Source organism: Triticum dicoccoides, chromosome 5B (assembly GCF_002162155.2).
Source record: "Triticum dicoccoides isolate Atlit2015 ecotype Zavitan chromosome 5B, WEW_v2.0, whole genome shotgun sequence".
Taxonomy (NCBI): domain Eukaryota; kingdom Viridiplantae; phylum Streptophyta; class Magnoliopsida; order Poales; family Poaceae; genus Triticum; species Triticum dicoccoides.
The window spans coordinates 581,232,227-581,246,897 of NC_041389.1; the positions used below are offsets into that span (position 1 = coordinate 581,232,227).

General features: G+C 48.0%; 1 protein-coding gene across 1 annotated transcript in view; it reads right to left on the bottom strand.

The window, feature by feature from the left end:
• Positions 1-9,622: 9,622 nt before the first annotated feature.
• Positions 9,623-14,671, bottom strand: part of LOC119311765 (E3 ubiquitin protein ligase DRIP2-like) — a 5,884-nt gene continuing 835 nt past the window's right edge. Inside the window, exons 2-7 of the mRNA XM_037587466.1 lie at positions 13,179-13,278; positions 11,600-11,915; positions 11,181-11,500; positions 11,038-11,088; positions 10,546-10,618; positions 9,623-10,107 (exon numbers count right to left, since the gene is read on the bottom strand). Of these exons, the coding sequence (XP_037443363.1) occupies positions 9,886-10,107; positions 10,546-10,618; positions 11,038-11,088; positions 11,181-11,500; positions 11,600-11,915; positions 13,179-13,278 (1,082 nt within the window). The 3' untranslated portion in view covers positions 9,623-9,885. The remainder of the gene's footprint in view (positions 10,108-10,545; positions 10,619-11,037; positions 11,089-11,180; positions 11,501-11,599; positions 11,916-13,178; positions 13,279-14,671) is intronic.

The window sequence follows — 14,671 nt, forward strand, 5'->3', positions numbered from 1 at the left end:
ATTTATAACCCTCGCCGTCCCCTCTCGATCCCTAAAAAAACACCCACGATAAGCAAACATATTATAATCTTCTGACATGTCTGTCTTGTCCTCCACTCCCACGATGTTTCTTTTCCCTGAAAGAACAATGTGGCGCTTTGGATCATCGCATGATGTACTGATCGTTTTCTTATCTTTCCGTTTCCTCGGTTTGCTACTCATGTCCTTCACATAGAAAACCTGAGCGACATCTTTCGCTAGGACGAATGGTTCGTCAAGGTAACCAAGATTGTTGAAATCCACCATTGTCATTCCGTATTGCTGGTCCACCTTTACCCCACCTCCTGTTAGCTTGAACCATTTGCACCGGAACAAAGGGACCTTAAAGGAGGGTCCATAGTCAAGTTCCCATATCTCCTCTATGTAACCATAATATGTGACCTTTTGCCCATTCTCGGTTGCTGCATCAAAGCGGACACCACTGTTTTGGTTGGTGCTCTTTTTATCTTGGGCGATCATGTAAAATGTATTCCCATTTATCTCGTACCCTTGGAAAGTCGTTATAGTCGAAGATGGTGTCTTGGCCAACATGTACAGCTGATCTATAACATCATTGTCATTCATTAAATGTTTTCTCAACCAACTGCCGAAAGTCTCCATGTGGGCCTTCCTAATCCAGGATTCAGGCTTCCCCGGGTTGTCCGAGCGTAAAATATTCTTGTGTTTCTCAAAGTACGGAGCCACCAAGCTGGAATTGGTCAGTACAGTGTGGTGTGCTTCAGTCAGAGAATGGCCGTCCATACATATCGTTGATTTCCTTCTGATCGTGCCTTTTCCACTTAGTCTCCCCTCGTGCCGCGATCGAGGAAGACCAATCGACTTAAGGTCAGGAACAAAGTCAACACAAAACTCAATTACCTCCTCATTTCCATAGCCCTTGGCGATGCTTCCTTCTGGCCTAGCACGGTTACGAACATATTTCTTTAATACTCCCGTGAACCTCTCGAAGGGGAACATATTGTGTAGAAATACAGGACCGAGAATGAAAATCTCTTCGACTAGGTGAACCAAGAGGTGCGTCATAATATTGAAGAAGGATGGCGGGAACACCAACTCGAAACTGACAAGACATTGGATCACATCGTTCTGTAACCGTGGTAGAACTTCTGGATTGATTACCTTCTGAGAGATTGCATTGAGGAATGCACATAGCTTCACAATGGCTACTCGAACATTTTCCGGCAGGAGCCCCCTCAAAGCAATCGGAAGCAATTGCGTCATAATCACGTGGCAGTCGTGAGACTTCAGGTTTTGGAACTTTTTCTCCGCCATGTTTATTATTCCCTTTATATTGGACGAGAATCCAGACGGGACCTTCATACTGCTCAGGCATTCAAAAAAGATGACCTTCTCTTCTTTGGTCAGAGCGTAGCTGGCACGACCTTGAAACCATTCCGGATGCCGGTCATCAGGGTCTTTCAAATGTTGCTGGTCCTGCCGTGCTTCCTTTGTATCATTTGTCTTCCCATACACGCCCAAGAAGCTTAGGAGGTTCACGCAAATATTCTTCGTAACGTGCATCACGTCGATTGCAGAGCGGACATCTAGGACTTTCCAATATTCTAGCTCCTAGAATATAGATTTCTTCTTCCACATGGCTGCGTGCCCGTCAGCTCCCTTCGGAACTGATTGTCCGCCAGGACCCTTTCCAAAGATGACTTTCAAATCCTTGACCATATCAAATACCTCAGCACCAGTGTGTTCCGCAGGCTTCGGCCGGTGATCTGCCTTGCCGTTGTAATGCTTGCCTTTCTTTCTTACTGGATGAATTTTCGGAAGAAATCGACGATGCCCAAGGTACACGTTCTTCTTACAATTTGGCAAATGTACACTTTCAGTCTCATGTAAGCAGTGCGTGCATGCATTGTATCCCTTATTTGACAGTCCCGAAAGGTTACTAAGAGCAGGCCAATCGTTGATGGTTACGAAAAGCAACGCTCGCAGGTCAAATTCCTCTTGTTTGTGCTCATCCCACACACGGACACCACCCCACAGCTGTAAAAGTTCATCAACTAATGGCCTTAGGTACACATCGATGTCGTTGCCGGGTTGCTTCGGACCTTGGATGAGCACTGGCATCATAATGAACTTCCGCTTCATGCACAACCAAGGAGGAAGGTTGTAGATGCATAGAGTCACGGGCCAGGTGCTATGGCTGGAGCTCTGCTCGCCAAAAGGATTCATGCCATCCGTACTTAGAGCAAATCTTATGTTCCTTGCGTCAGCTGCAAAATCTTTGAACCATCTGTCGATCTTTCTCCATTGCGTTCCATCTGCGGTGTGTCTCAACTCCCCGTCCGACTTACGGTCCTCTTTGTGCCATCGCAACAACTTGGCATGCTCTTTGTTCCTGAACAGACGTTTCAACCGTGGTATTATAGGAGCATACCACATCACCTTGGCGGGAACCCTCTTTCTGGGTTTCTGGCCCTCAACATCGTCACCAGGGTCATCGCCTCTGATCTTATAACGCAATGCAGTGCATACCGGGCATTCATTCAAATTCTCGTATTCACCGCGGTAGAGGATGCAGTCGTTGATGCATGCATGTATCTTCAGAACCTCTAAACCTAGAGGGCAGACAACCTTCTTTGCTTCGTACGTACTGGCGGGCAACTCGTTATCCTTTGGAAACATATTCTTCAACATTTTCAGCAAGTTTTCAAATGCCGAGTCAGCTACACCTGCCTCTGCCTTCCATTTCAGCAAATCCAGTGTGCAGCCCAGCTTTTTCAGACCATCATCGCATCCGGGGTACAGCGCCTTTCTGTGATCCTCTAACATGCGATCCAAATTCTCCCTCTCCTTTTCAGTTTCGCAGCGTCTCCGTGCATCAGCAATGGTCCGACCAAGATCATCAACGGGATCCACGTGCCTCTTCTTCACCTTCCCCTTCACCTTCAGCATCCTCCATGAAAGTATCACCGAAATGAGCAAGATAGCTTTCATCGATGAAATCATCCCCTTCTTCATCTTCTTCCATTATAACCCCTCTTTCTCCATGCTTGGTCCAACAATTATAGCTTGGCATGAAACCGTGCCGAAGCAGATGCATGTGAACATCTCTTGAGGAAGAGTAACCCTTCTGATTCTTACAGATAACACATGGACACATAACAAAACCCCCCTGCTTGTTCGCATTAGCCACTACGAGGAAATCTTTCAAACCCGTAGTGAACTCGCCGGAGAGTCGGTTACCGTACATCCATTGCCGATTCATCTGCATTATTATAATATAAAATATATAATTAACCATCATGCATTTGTTAAACTAACTAGCTACAAACAATATAAATTAAACAATGAACTGCACACATGCATATTTTATCAATGACACACATGCATGAAAGGTTCAAGTTGCTAACCGCGATCGAGGAGGAAAAAATAAATGAGGAACCTCAAGTGTGGCTCCAACACTTCATATCATGTTTGTTTCACCCTCTTAGGGTATTTCATCAAACACCTTGTGTGCATAAGAGGAACCAAAAGCAAACCTACACCCCCTTGTGAAGCTTGTGAAGAGAAGTGGCACCAAATGGCTAAGTGAGTGTGCTGAACTGGTATATATAGGGGAGGAGCTTTAGTCGCGGTTGGCCTGGCCAACCGCGACTAAAGGCCTTTGCGCACCTTTAGTCGCGGTTGGCCTGGCCAACCGCGACTAAAGCCCCTCACGTGCACCAGCTGGCCACCGAGCGCCCTGGGCCCAGGCCTTTGGTTGCGGTTCGTCTGCCGAACCGCGACTAAAGACTTCATTAGTCGCGGTTCCTACACTTTCGCGACTAATGGGGCTGGACGGAAGCCTCTTTTTCTACCAGTGCATCCTCCATTTTATTTCTAAGTCCGCCACTGCCTATTGGCTTAGTCGCACATGCACGCCCACAGAGTTGCACACTCTTGTCGGCATTGTCGAACACGCGCGATCAAGGTGGTGCACACTCTCATTGGCATAAATAGCCCACGCACGACTGCGGAAGTTGCACACGCGCGGCGGCATAGTCGCACACGCATGATCACGGAGTTGCACACTCTAGTCGACATAGTAGCTAACGCATGACCATGGAGTTTCACACTCCCGTCGGCATAGTCGCACATGCGTGACAACAGAGTTGCACACTTTTGCTCACATAGTCGCACAAGCACGACCGTGGAGTTGCACATTCTCATCAGCATAGGTGTCCACTCTTGTTGGCTCCGGGAGTTGCACACACGCGGCGGCCTAGTCGCATATAGGAGCACGGAATTACACATTTTCATTGGCGTATTAGCTCACACACGGTCGTGGAGTTGCACACTCTTGTCGCACATGCATGGACACAGAGTTGCACAATCTCATCTGCATAGTTGCACATGAATTATCGTGGGAGGTGCTCACGCATGGCTGTGGAGTTGCACACTCTTGTCGGCACAGTCGCACATGCATGGCCACAGAGTTGCACGATCTCGTCCACATAGTTGCACATGAATTGTCATAGGAGGTGCTCATGCCCGGCCGTGGAGTTGCACACTCCCGTCGGTATAGTTGCACATGCATGGCCACAGAGTTGCACAATCTCATGTGCATAGTCGCATATAAATTGTCGTGGTAGATGCTCATGCATGGACGCGGGGTTGCACACTCTCATCGGCACAGTCGCATATGCATGGCCACAGAGTTGCACAATCTCGTCTGTATAGTCGCACATGAGTTGTTGTGGGAGGTTCTCATGCCCGGCCGCGGAGTTGCACACTCTCATAGGTATAGTCGCACATGCATGACCATAGAGTTGCACAATCTCGTCCGGATAGTCGCACATGAATTGTTGGGGGAGGTGCTCACGCCTGGCTGCGGAGTTGCACACTCTCATCGGTATAGTTGCACATGCATGGTCACAGAGTTGCACAATCCCGTTCGCATAGTCGCACATAAATTATCGTGGGAGGTGCTCACGGATGGTCGTGGAGTTGCACACTCTCGTCAGCGCAGGCGCACATGTATGGACACAGAGTTGCACAATCTCGTCTGCATAGTCACACATGAATTGTCATGGGAGGTGCTCACGCATGGCCGCGGAGATGCGCACTCTCTTCGGCACAGGTGCACATACATGGCCATGGAGTTGCACACTCTCGTCGGCATTTTCGCACATGTATGGCCACACAGTTACACAATCTCGTCTGCATAGTTGCACATGAATTGTTGTGGGAGGTGCCCACGTCCGAGCATGGAGTTGCACGCTCTTGTGTGCATAGTCGCACATGCGTGGCCGTGGAGTTGGGACATTCTTATATATAGGGTAGTCCCTCAAACGCGGTTGTGGGGACTACACACGTGCGGGGACTACCAGGCAGTTGGCCAGGGCACCGGTGCAACAGACGAAATTGCACATTTTCACTGTTAGAGAGTAGTTTGAGGTGGTGCCACTAGTGAAAACGGCATGGCCTGGACAACAAACGAAGTTGCACATCTCACTAGAAGGAGGTAGTTTGGGGTGGAGGTACCATAGAGGAAAACTGCACGTCCACGGTGTACGATAAAAATTGCACATCTATGTCAGTTAGTTCACTAGTAGAAAACAGGGCTTTCGTTCGGCCAGAAAAGAGCATTAATCCCGGTTGCATTACGAACCGGGACTAATGTGAGCATTAGTCCCGGTTCGAGCGGCTAGGGCACCGTACAGGCATTAGTTCCTGTTTAAATATGACCTTTAGTCCCGGTTGGTGCCACGAACCGGGACTAAAGGGTGCGATGCCCATTAGTACCGGTTCGTACCGGTTGGTAGCTCGAACCGGTACTAATGGGGTTTGAGGCATTAGTACCGGTTCGTGTCACGAACCGATACTAAAGGTCCCATTTTCAAACTCTACCCCCCCCCCCCTCCTGTGGATCGCCTTTTTAGTTTTGTAAAAAGCAAAAGAAAATGATAAAAACTTCAAAAATTAAAATCCTTCTAGATGTAGTTATGTTACTACATGTGCTAGTTAGGAAAATTTAAAAACTTAAATTTGGACATGTTTTGCAAAAAGTGTAGGGAAAATGTAAAACGGCTATAACTTTTGCATACGATGTCAAAAAAACATATAATATATCAAAATGTTCAGCAAGAAAATCCGCATCCGATTTTGACCGCCTATGGCCTGTTTGCAAATTTTTAGAATCCTCAAATTCTAAAAGGAAAAAAGTTATGCTCAAATTTCAAAAAAAATGAATTTTGGTTAAATCTGGTCAAACTTTGGTCAAACTACTTATTCAAGAAGTATTAGTGTTACTAAATAATTTTTCAATAATATTAGTGTTACTAAATAATTATTACAATTTTTTAGAATTTTGGTAAAATCTGGTCAAACTTTGGTCAAATCTGGTCAAACTATGGTCAAACTACTTATTCAAGAAATATTAGTGTTACTACGTAATTATTCGAGAATATTAGTGTTACTAAATAATTATTTCAAATTTTTGAATTTTGGTCAAATCTGGTCAAACTGTGGTCAAACTACTTATTGAAGAAATATTAGTGTTACTAAATAATTATTATTTTTTAGAATAATAGTTTCAAACTCAAACAGTGAAACTGTGTGACTTCATGCTCAAGCTAAACTCCTGAGGGTTAATAGGATTGACATATTACTATTGTCAGGAAAACAACAAGTACAGACATGGAAACGAGGGGGAATAGAACCCGAAAGTTAAGCATGCTTAGGCTGGAGTAGTGAGAGGATGGGTGACCGGCCGGGAAGTTAGATGATTTGGAATGATGAGGGGTGATTAGAGATTAAATTAGAAAATAATTCAGAAATTTGACAATCGAAAAAATTCAAAAAAAAAATTCGTAAAAATACCTTTAGTCCCGGTTGGTAACAAAAAAAAATTCGTAAAAATACCTTTAGTCCCGGTTGGTGTTACCAACTGGGACTAAAGGTGGAGCTCCAGACAGCGGCCACGTGGATGGCCTTTAGTCCCGGTTCTGGAGCCGGGACTAAAGGGTCGTTATGAACCGGGACAAATGGCCCTTTTTCTACTAGTGGTTGCGCATCGAAGGCTAGTCAGTTGCACAAAACAGGGACAAAATTGCACAAAGAAAATTTCTTCGAAACATACCCATGTGGGATCTAGTTTCGAAGAGCACGTCGCAAAGATTACAATGGTAAAAATGGATCATAATTCCGATGCGTGGATTAAAAGTTATGCCTTTTAAATTTTTGAAATCACAAATTAAATGTCCAAGAGATGAAAAACATGCATAGGAGGAGATTACTATGCTGGCATTTAATACGTCGTAAACAAATAGATTAGATGACAAAGTTTTTCTAATTAAGGAGGACAAGCAATTAGTTAAAATGGACGGCCGCTCGCTGGACCACCCCAGGCGACGGTGCGCTGCCTATACGCGTCCAATCAACTTTAGTTTACTGCAATATTTCTTTATTTCCGAACTTTAGTTTAGTAAAGAAGTGTAACGTTCGCTTTTCTGAATAAAAAGGTGTAAGTGACACTTTCACTGCACTGTTTCACTTGTCTGGATTGAATAAGACTTAAAAAGTGTCAACGGCTTAGGGCATCTCCAGCCGTTGGCCTCCCAGGAGGGGCAAAAAAGCGCCCCCTGGGGGCGCACCGATGCTAAACCGCGCACTGGGGGCGTGATGCCCCCCAGTCGCGGCGCCCACGGTTAGTCAAAAAAGTCAAACACGGCGCAAAAACGACTCAAATTTAACGCAAACATCGGCGAGTTCGTTCAAACTTAAACATATTTTACAAAAAAAGAAAAAACTACCGCGGGCTACTCCCGCCGTCTCCCTCGCCACCCGCCGTCTCCCTCGCCGCCCGCCCATGCGGTTCTACATGCCGAGGAGGCGGTAGAACCGCGTGTAGTCACCGCCGTCGTCGTCATCATCATCGTCGTCGTCGTCGCCGCCTCCGCTGTCCCTGCTGCATCCCTCCCCCGGTTGGCGCGGTGGGTTGGACGGTCCGGGGGCGTCGTCGTCGTCGCTGTCGAGGACCACGACGCCGTGCTCGTCCTCGCGCCCACGCTTGCGGGCGGCGATCTCCTCCTGGGCCCGGCGCTGCCGGACCATCTCGTCGCGGAGGTAGTCGTCCCGCGCCCACCGCATGCCGTCCTCGTCGGAGAAGCCGCGCCGGGCTATCTCCTCGTACTCCGCGGGGAGGACGGGCTCCGGCTTCGGCTCGGCGAGGACGAAGCGGCCGGTGGGTGGAGAGGCGTTGGCGCCGCCGGAGCTGCGGGTGCGCGCGCTGACCGGCGTGTCCTGGGGCTCCGGCTTGACGGGGCGGAGGCAGGGCGAGCCGCCGGACGAGGAGGAGGACCCCCCCCCCTCCCCCGGTCTCCATGCGCCTCGGGGTCCAGGAGCTTCCCCGGCGGCGTGAGAAGGAAGGGGGAGCGGGGTACTCGAGGCGCGGCGTGTTGCCGCCCTCGATGTACTCGAGGACGGCCTCCAACGTGCGCCCGGACACGCCCCACCACAGACACCGGCCGGCGGCGTTGAGCCTGCCGGAGGGCACGACGCCGTTCGTGGCCTCGAGCTGCTCGGCCTGACGGCGGCGGAAGTAAGGTTCCCAGAGCGGGCTGTCGGGGACGTACCGTGGCCCCTCCCTCGCCGCACGCGGCAGGTTCGAGCGGATGCGTGCGATCTCCGCACGCCGCGCCGCGCCGGTCGGTGCCGGGGGCACGCCGCCCGCGCTGATCCTCCACGCCCCGGGCACCCGCATGTCCGGCGGGACCGGGTACTCGGCCTCGTAAAGGAGGCGAGCCTCGTCTTCATGAAGATGGCGGCGGCCGAAGCCGTTCGCCGCCGCGCCGTCGCCTGGGAAGCGCTCGGCCATGGGTGTGAACGGGGGACGGCGAAAGAGAGGAGAGGAGAGGGAGGAACGACGGCGGCGGGAGAGTGTGAGTCGCCGAGTGCGCCGGGGCGCTTCATATATAGGCCAAGGCGCGCGTGTCATCGTGTGTACGCGTGGCGGGCGAGGGAGGGCGAGGGACGCGCGTCGTCCGGTCTTCACTGCGCCGCCCGTGAGGCATCAATGGTGCAGGCTGACCGGCGCAGCAGCGCGGCAGCTTTGGCATTGATTCGCCGCGGGAAACGAGGCGATGAGGACGACGAAGGGCCGAGAAGAGAGCCGTCACGCTGACGCGGCGGGCCCGCGGCTTTTTCGCGCCAAAACAGTTTGCCTGGCGCCCCCGGGCGCCCCCCAGCGCGCCGGGTTCGGGCTGGGTCCGCCGGCGCTGTTTTCGGCCCAAGCCGGCGTAAATCGGGCTCCTGAGGCGCGACTGGGCCGTTTTTCCGGTGCCGGCGCAAAAAAAACGCCTGGGGAGGCCTTCCTGGGGGCGCGGCTGGAGATGCCCTTAGACATAGACATAGACGAGCCCATCAGAATGACCTGTGGAGGTAGCTGTTCAGCTTGCTCGGTGTGCAGCTTTGCAGGCCACGCCCTGGCGTAGACCGTTACCAGCCAAAACCATTAGACCACCACAGGACAAACCGAAGGAATCTCACCTAGAACGAGATCTTTTGACCAAATCAGGGCTACCGCGCAGCCATGCACAGTGGGTAAGAAACAAAATTACCACAAGAAGGAGACAGAGGAGAGGAGAGGAACAACTGAGGAATTTTGTCTGCGAGGTCTTGTGATAACTGTAAACCAAAAATGTAGCCAGCATAAACTTTTCGTATTCTTTGTCTAGCAAATCTACGGCTATGCTAACCTCTTTCTTTCGCCCCTTCTCTCTTTACACGGTCCAACAAAATTGAGAAAGATATGCAGGTATAGAGTGAGAATACTATATGTATAATATATCCTAGGTAGGCAGACTGATGGACCATTGAACGACGAGCATGAGCGGATGACCGACGGAGGAGCTAGGTGCTGCAATGGCAGGGGAGGGACGCTATCTTCGTCGTGCAGCAAAGGGGCCTGGACCCCGGGCACCGGCGGTAGCGCAGCTCCATCACAAACTCATTCGCCGGAGCACCCACCGGCCTCAGGACCTCGTCCTTCGGCTTGCAGCTCAGCCACCGCTCGAGTAGGCCGTGCAGCGTCGTCGAGGGGCACACCGACTCGTCGTGGCATAAGATCTCCACCTGCAATTCGCACAAGCGTATACACAAGGGGTCAAACAAAAGAGCAGGTTCACATACTCTCGGTTTGTGGGCACACAGACTCACGCACACTCACTAACAGGAGGAGATATGATAGGATGGATCATTGAGCTGCAAAATGTTTTAGTGACGCATTCTTTGGGAGCTTTGAACCGAAAAATGGTGCAATTAAATCCTACTATGTCACCATCCAAATCTACAAATGCAGCAGGGTGGTTCCTTTCAATGGAAATCAAATGGGGACAGTGGCCCCTTCACAATTTCTGAAAAACAAAATCTAGAAATGTAGCAAAATCCAGATTTATCGGTAAATGTAGTACATGGAAGCAAGCACCTTGATAGCAAGGCACAGACTTGAGTAGGGTTTGTGCAGTGACAGCAATCAAAAATGGAAGTACAATGACATCTAAAAAGGCCCACCTTATCGTCACTTGCTAGCTCAAGTTTTTTCATAATCAGCCTCAGGATGGAGGATACCCGCATAGTTCCATCTCTGAAACAAGAAGAAAAAATCATATTGAAGAACAGAATGTATTAAATTCTTGGAATCTACTAACATGTTATTACATCAGCGAAAACTGAATTGCTGGTAGGAATGAACGAAAAAAAAGCATGCAGGATTTTCGGATGAAATATCCTCTCCACCGGTCATAAAAATTCACAAGACCACTGTTTTTCTAGGTTCTTCACCTTCATATTTTGAGATGAAGAGAAGAACTCTTGCTAATACCAGAGCAATCTATGCATCTAGTAAAAAACAATCAGAGATAACAGGAAAAGGGGCATCAGCACACTGAGCCATCTAAGCTGGGAAAATATCTCCACCAACATATGCTATGATTAAGAGGATGCTAAGTATGAGAGGCCTATATCATTGTGACAAGGAAACTTGAAGCCTAAAGAGGAACTCACTTGATTCTGTAGAAATTCTTTTCTAGCTGAGGCAACAGTTTAGCTTCTACCCTGCAAAACAATTTTCATTTTGATGTGACAACACAAAACACATGGTCCATCAGAATCAGTATATATATTGAATATGCTGCAAGAGGTCTTACTGGTTCGGTGAAGTGACTAGTGAAAACCAGACTTGGGTTGTTATTCCATCATGCGAGTCTGCTTCTGGGCTTTCCCTCGGAGTATGCTCTGTGGTTGTTTTACTTTCCTTGGGACAAGAACTTGGATTCTGCGATTTCTTCGCGCTTGCCACGACTAAACTCCGTAACTCCGTAAGGGCTTCTGAACTTTCCTTGGAACAAGAACTTGGATTCTGCGATTTCTTCGCGCTTGCCACGACTAGACTCCGTAAGGGCTTCTCAAGCTCTTCCTTGTCAATCGTCCCGCGATTCTTTCCATCTTCAGAAATATCTACAGTGTTCTGTTTGGGATGGAAGTGTAATTAGAATAAGAAAATGTTACAAGACAACTGGCATAAAACTTGCATATGAATTATGTGTTGATAACACTTCAATACTACCTGTTTTTTATTTGCAGATGTTGTCATCTTGGTAGATTTTAGTGCCGAGGCCTTCTCAGCCATCTGATCGCGGTCTTCAGATTTATTTGGCAATTTACTGAGAGAAAACGTCTGGGATGTGATAGTCCTTCTTGCAACTTTGGTTCTCCGTCCTGTCAGAGTAGTTTGTGTTGCCATCTTTGGGGTTTCAACCAAGGAAGAAATGGACCTCTCTTTTCTCTTCGCTGGCAATGTAATAGTTGGAGCCTCAAAAGCATCTACTTCTGCCTTAGATGGAAACAAATAATTTCTGATAGCCTGAATACTTATATCAGCCCTTCAAACAAGGAACCAATCAATCATGTTAGGTAGCAGCATATAGTTGAGTACCTGAGTCGAGATTGCAGGAAAAAAAAGAATGATGGTGGCTGGAATTCTAAGATTTTGCTTCACCAAACAAAAATGTATACACACTTTTTAGCAAGCGTGTGTATTTCAGCCAGTGTTATTAGACAAGATAACAATGTAGCAGGCAGTCGGCACGAAGAGCTGTGATAGCTGTTACATCTTACGCAAGATTTATACAGTAGAATCCACAGGAGTGTAATTATAAGCTAGTATATTCTAACTAATATCCAGAAGGAACTATTTTTAATTTAAATGTGTATAGAGATATTAACAGTACATATACTCTTATTCTTCACAAAAATAATAGGTGCACTTTTCTGCTGTATAATGGTCGTACATATACTCTTATTCTTCACAAAAATGTTAAGTGCACTTTTCTACTGTATTATATAAGGGTTCAAATGAACTAATTGTTTCTGCAGCTACTAATAAATGGTGTGTGTGAACACCATATTTTACTGAAAGGCACAAATTTTAAAATGCAAAACACAATGGAAATGTATATGAACTCCTATTACTTTAAGGATCAAACTAAGAGGATCAAACATGAATTTCATTAGTCTGTTTTCTCCATTCTGGCCATCTGTTGCTCTATAGTCTATACATATACTGCCAAGTTCTTAAGGCTGCAGTTGGGCGTCATCGGCGAAGGGAAAACTTACAGAAACAAGGACAGGAGTGTGGGACTGTGGGGTCTGGTCAGTCGGCTGCAGTACGAAAACTGTTGGCCGCTGATGCGGGGCTTTAGTACGTGGACCCTGAGGCAAACTGCCGACTTATCCAATGATGCTCTGCCACGTGCAATAGGAGGGAGAGGAGCCACAAAATTTTGTGTTGGCCCAATTATTACTGAGATGAAAGAAGCCGGAGGACTTCCAGCATGAGCCATTTTGAGGCAGCCGGAGAACTATAGAATTTGTTCTATTGTTACAGATGAACAGAAGATTTTGGATCATGTATTCTTACTTGATTTAGTATCCGTAGAACCTTCAAATGGCTCATTTTGACATCCACTATATGTACTATTAGTGATAAGAAGGCCTAAAAAGTGGCAGCACCACTTCTTTATGCTCACATGTTATTAACGCTATGCAGGTGTACTTATACAGGAATTTAAAGAAAAAAGAGAACTGACAAGTTGGAAAAACAATGTTGTACAGCAGATAACCTTGGTATTTTAACAATTACTTACCGGAGTTTCTCTTCAGGAGTGATCCCAAGAGCAACATCGCACACTGGGCAGGCTTCGATCTCCTCCTCATCTATTTTATTCATAATACATTCCCGGCAAACTGCTTACAAAAAGATGGTCACAAGAGGAACTCTATAGACAAGCAGGCGAGTATCATACAGATATTTGAAAGAACCGAATTTTATGTGCTCGACAGAGGAAAGCTACAATATTAGGAGTAAAATAGAAAGTAGCAACAATGCAATAAGAGCAGATACTTGACTTGCATCCAGATTGATAGCTTGAACAAGACTGACAACTGTGCTGTACTTGCGTTGCAGCAGTAGTTGTCAGGCTTATCGATCAAGAACGTTTTTTTGGATCATCCTCCAGGCCTCTACATCATGTGGTAAAGCCACTTTGCCAAAAAAAAAGAGTGGTGTGGCCATATTTTTTTTGATAATGTGAAGCGCGACTATACCAAAAACATAGATCTGAAATACTTCCCCAATACAAAACAAATAACTACTCCCTCCGTCCCATAATATATTATGGGACGGAGGGAGTATATAAGACAGCACGCCACTGAATGCCCGTTCTACTAATAACCAGAAGCATCGATAACATAACCAAACGGACACGGGTCAAGCATTTGCTGGCTCTCACCATCCATGATTAGCGAGCAATGCTCTCTCTGTAAGCTCGATCCCTGGATGATGGTGGAAGAAGATCAACAATTCTGACAAGAAAAGTGCAAAGAGGAGCAGTGGAGGTGGCTTGTGCGGCTGTAGCTGCATGGCATATTTGGTTGGAATGAGAGAAACAAGAGGATTTTCAGAGAGCAGAATACTACGGCTGCTAATGTTTGGGAGGTAGTGAGTGCAGGCTTTAGCTTCCTGATGGAGGCTTTAAGAGTAGTTCTGTTCCAATTTTTTTGTACAGCCGAAGTGTTGTTGACACTGTCGGGTTTTTCTTATTTCTGTTGTTGACCCTGTACTTAATGCAACAGCAAAACACCTGCTACTTACAGTCACACGCGCACATACACACACAAAAGATTCAGCTTGGCTGCATTGTCGACTCCAGAGAACAGGGATGGCATGGCGGTTCCGGAGGGACTGGTGCGCGAGAGCACGGGCGAAGAAACCACGGCCTCGATCGGCGGCTGCGGCGGCGGCGGCACGGGGTTTCTCCGGAGTAGCTCCGGCGCACGCGGGTACCCGAGAGGAAACGCCTGCCTCTTGGTCTTGGATGACGAAGCAGACCCAGCTCCAACGATAACAAGAACGCCGGCCAAGCAGAGGGAACGCGGCGGAAGGTGGCCGCCCTGGCCAGAGCGCAGCGCACGCAATCAGAAGCCTCGGCAATTCGCACGAGACCGGCGGCGGCTCCGGCGCTCATCTGGGATCAGGAAGTCGCGTCGAACGCCAACCTGATCACCACGCCACCACTGACAGAGATACAGACGGAACAGGGACAGAGAAAGCAGAACATCCGACACCAAAACCAAGGAC